This window comes from Pelmatolapia mariae, linkage group LG3_W (assembly GCF_036321145.2).
Source record: "Pelmatolapia mariae isolate MD_Pm_ZW linkage group LG3_W, Pm_UMD_F_2, whole genome shotgun sequence".
Lineage (NCBI taxonomy): Eukaryota > Metazoa > Chordata > Actinopteri > Cichliformes > Cichlidae > Pelmatolapia > Pelmatolapia mariae.
In genome coordinates, this window is record NC_086229.1 from 14,964,231 (window position 1) to 14,968,399 (window position 4,169).

The 4,169-nt window shown below is 43.2% G+C and overlaps 1 protein-coding gene across 1 annotated transcript; it reads right to left on the bottom strand.

Moving 5' to 3' along the window:
- Positions 1 to 1,685: 1,685 nt before the first annotated feature.
- LOC134624248 (E3 ubiquitin-protein ligase TRIM35-like) lies at positions 1,686 to 3,525 on the bottom strand. The gene has a single exon (XM_063469210.1). It carries the CDS (start codon positions 3,248 to 3,250, stop codon positions 1,859 to 1,861), a length of 1,392 nt encoding a protein of 463 aa, XP_063325280.1. The 5' UTR covers positions 3,251 to 3,525; the 3' UTR covers positions 1,686 to 1,858.
- Positions 3,526 to 4,169: the final 644 nt, after the last annotated feature.

Here is a 4,169-nt window from a genome sequence, read left to right on the forward strand (position 1 = left end):
AGGAAACCTGAAGAGTTAAAACACAAGAGAAGAAAATCTAAACGTTACACAAAGAACATAAAAGAACTAAACTTCATAAAAACGTCACAAATGATGCTTTAAATGAAAAATAAATCCCTGTAAATAATTCAACAGGTCACATATTAGAACCACCTTAACTAAAACTCTGTAGCCGCTCACTGTGGTTTGTCCCAGCAGCTCTTAGGAAACAAACTGCTAACTTCAGTGTTAGCACACACTGTTAGTAAACTATGCAACACAGAGTTCAGGTTTCAGTTGTGTTAAGTTGTGAAGTTGTGATGAAAGTTTTCTTACTGACACAGGTAGGATGGTCAGGCGTCCTCTGTTCCTGCACCGTTCATGAACTGTCACTTATAAAATGCTGCCAAACATCAACTACACTCAATAACTAAACGTGTGCAGGTTAAAGTGATGGACGCCCAGATCTGCACTCCAAATAAAAACAGACTAAAGGTGTTTCCTTCACAAACAAAGACAATATTTACAAAGATCTCACAGGTAAACTGTGAGCGATCACAGCAGCATCTCATCCTGACTAACAGCTTTTAGATGCAGGGAGAGCGTCGTGGTTCAGAGGTGCTTCAGCAGATGATGAAGGCCTTTCTGTTGCATTGTGTAGTGCTGTGGATGCCATGATGGTTGACTGGGTCTGGTTCTACTGGACTCACAAACACTTCTGAGGTATTTACACCTGAAGCCTCATTTAATGTGAGTCAGAAACAAACGGCTCACCTGTGATTAATGGATGTTTCCCTGCATTTATATTTGCACACAGTTTATTTCTTACAGCAGGAAAACTGAACAGAATGTATGTAAGAGGTTAGAGTGAGGATGATGTCACTTAATACAGAAAATCCATGTTTGTCTGTTTTGATGATGAAGGACTTCTTTAGCTCTGTAAACAGCTACACTTGAGAGGACAGAGGTGATTTCATGGATCAATAACAATGTGTTTATCAGCTTTCATCATCGCAGCGCAGACATGACGTCAGATCTATCAAAGTGAAGGCCGTCTCTCTGATGACGTCACAGAGTCGTTCTGTCCAATAAAGGATCTCAGATCAGCTGCTGCCATCTTGTGGCCACAGTTGGTTACTGTCTCTGAAAGTTGTCTCATGTTTCCTGTTGTCCTGTTAACAAAGGCTGGAGCTCATCATGCTGAGAGGGGAGCAGCATTTCTTGGCTCTTCACACATGTTCATTATATTCTGATGATCCTGGATGGAGACAAACTACAGATAAGTGTGTTCAGCCCAACTAGTTTATCTCATTACAGCAGTTTGATGTTTCCCTTTGAATCCCCCTGAAGATACTGACAGTGAAGCACGTACATAATACTCCAGCCTTTCAACTCTGAGCTTATTTAGTTCTATTAATACACTGAAATCTCATTTGTGTCATGAAGAAAGTCTTTAATCAAACAGAATTCAATTATCAGAAACATTTCATATATGGAGTTAAACATGAATCATTGTTTCAACAACATATTTATTGTTGTCATAAACAGACAAGAAGACAACAACAAACTGCTCCTCCCATTCAACACATGTCAGTCCATAACCCAGCAAACTAAATCATCTCCATTTACACACATCAAATAGAAACATGAATCACTTGTAATGATTAGAAACTTGATAGAATTTCAAATCTAGTTTGGGCAGTCATTCAGTGAGAAACAGTGAAATGATTTTCCATGTGAAAAGGTGGACAGCAGAAACAGAAAGAAACAGTGAGAACTAAAAGAGAAACAAAGAGCTTTGGAACAACGAGGCAGCAGGAGGACAGCTGCAGTTTAACAGCTTCACTGACAGGAAACAACATTAGAAACATCATCATCCTCAACTCATCTGCTCCACTGACACTGACACCTTCAATGGACACACCTTCACTTTACCATCAGTGTTAATGTATGGAAACATCCTGTGAGTGAAAGTGTGTGTGAAGGTGTGTATGTGTGTGTTAGTATCAGGATCAGAGAACGACAGCTTTCCTCTGTTCCAGTCCAGTTTCACTCTGATCCTCTGGAGCTTCTTCTGGAATGAGAGAGCAGTGACAGGAGCTGATGGTGACCATGCTGAGTATTTACCTTGACACAAAAATATTCCCCACAATCCAGACCGTATGTCTCCCTTCCTCTGCACAGACTCTGCTAACACACCCAGTATCCACCATGTACTGTCTCCAACTTCAACATCCCAGCCGTGAGTCCCTGAGTTAAAGCCCTCAGAGGCCAGGACAAGGCAAGCAGAATCAAACCTCTCTGGATTATCAGGAAGCTGCTGCCTCTCTCCTCGTCGTCTCACACTGGTCAGATCTTCAGACAGGATGAGATCTGGACCAGCAGTGTTTGGGTCCAGAATGAGAAGAGTGTAGGAGACCATGTCCTTCATGTTGTTCCAGATGTTGAAGGTCAGGTTGCCCAGGTGTTTGGCCTGGTCTATCAGAGCTCCTGAGGGCAGCTGTGGATCATCCAGCAGGGGGCAGCGCTGGACTCTTTCCACTGCAGCCTTGTAGTTGTGCAGGAATGAGACGTCTTCAGCTCTCAGCTCCTCCTCTGTGGCTCTGACTGTGTCTGAAAGAGCTGCTATCTCTCTGCTCAGAGCCTCCATCTTCTCCTTCATCATCCCACTCTTCTGCTCCTCTTCCTCCCTCAGTGCAGCCAGCCTGGCCTCCTCTTCCTCTGCTAGAAACTGAAGAAGCTTCTTAAACTGCTCCTTAATCTGCCTCTCTGTGTGTCGGGCCTGGACCTTAATGTGTTCTGCTGTTTGATCAAACTTCACTTGAACTTCTTCACAAACCTTTAACTTCTTCTTTAAGGGCTCCAGAGTTTCCTGAAGTTCCTTCTTGTGTTGTTGTGCAGCTTCATCGATGGGTCTGAATCTGTGATTGGTGTGTTTTTCTGAGGCACAGCAGATGACACACACTGGCTGCTGATGGTCCTGACAGAAGAGTTTGAGTTTCTCAGAGTGCAGACTGCAGAGAGTCTCTGAAGCTCTCTGATCTCTCTCCTGTAAGAACGACTCACACAGATTCTTTAAAGCCAGATTTAAAGGTGGTTCTTCCCTTGAAGATCTTCTCTTACAAACTGGACACTCGTGTGTTGGTCTCTCTCTCCACCATCTCTTCAGACAGTCTTTACAGAAGCTGTGGCTACATGACAGAATAACAGGATCTCTGAAGACCTCCTGACAGACCGGACAGCAGAGATCCTCCTCTGATCTGGAAGCCATTGAGTCTGTGAGTGAAGCTGAAAACAGCAGACAGGAAGTACAGTCAGTCCTGGCTCCCCTCCCTCCTCTACTACCTTCACTGAAACTTCCTTTGAGTCGTGTTTTTGCTCAAACTCACATTCAGTGTGTGGAGCGTCAGCAGCTTGAAGCAGCAGTGTTGGAGTTTTCCACTTTTCTCTCCTGTAGCTGGACTCACTCAGAGGAAGCTGCTAGTTTGGTCTGAACTCAGTCTGATCGTCTGTGCGTCTCTCTTTACTGAGGACGAAGAACTTCCTGTTTCCTGGTTTGTCGCATTTGAGTGACGTGAGGGGAGGAGAAAAATGTTGCTGTTTAACTTTTAACTAAGGTGTGTTTCAATCCTGCCTGTAGCTCAAAAACTATAAAAGAGTTTTTGCGTCTTTTCACCTCCACAGGTCACAACATGAAACCTGTTGTGAAGTTTATAAAATAAAGTGTCACTCGGTGGTGCAACTGTTTGTCAGCTTCTATTTTAGACTTTGTTCTGGTTCTTGTTCAGGTTCCCAGCAGTGGGAGTGTAATGCAGTCACACACACACAGGTGGTGTTAAGGTGGATTCACTTTGTTACAGACAGTGGTGTTATTTCTTGTAACTAAGGGTGTGTTTCACTCCAAAGTTCAGACATTAACCTGCCAGAAGTTGTAAAAGTTTGTCACGGTTCTGGGTCCATTGGACCCAGTATTTTAAGTTGTTATGGTTTGGTTTAATTTTGAATGATGGATTGTTCTTCATGTTTCTGTTTATCCATGTTTTTGGAAGTGTGGTCTCATGTATTGTTTGAGTTTCATGTATTATTTTCTGTCCGCCTCTGTTGAGTCCGTGTCCTTGAGTAGTGATTCATGTTTCCTGTTTTATTGTGAAAGTCTTTGTCTTATGTTAGTGTGTGCAGCTTTGTTCCCC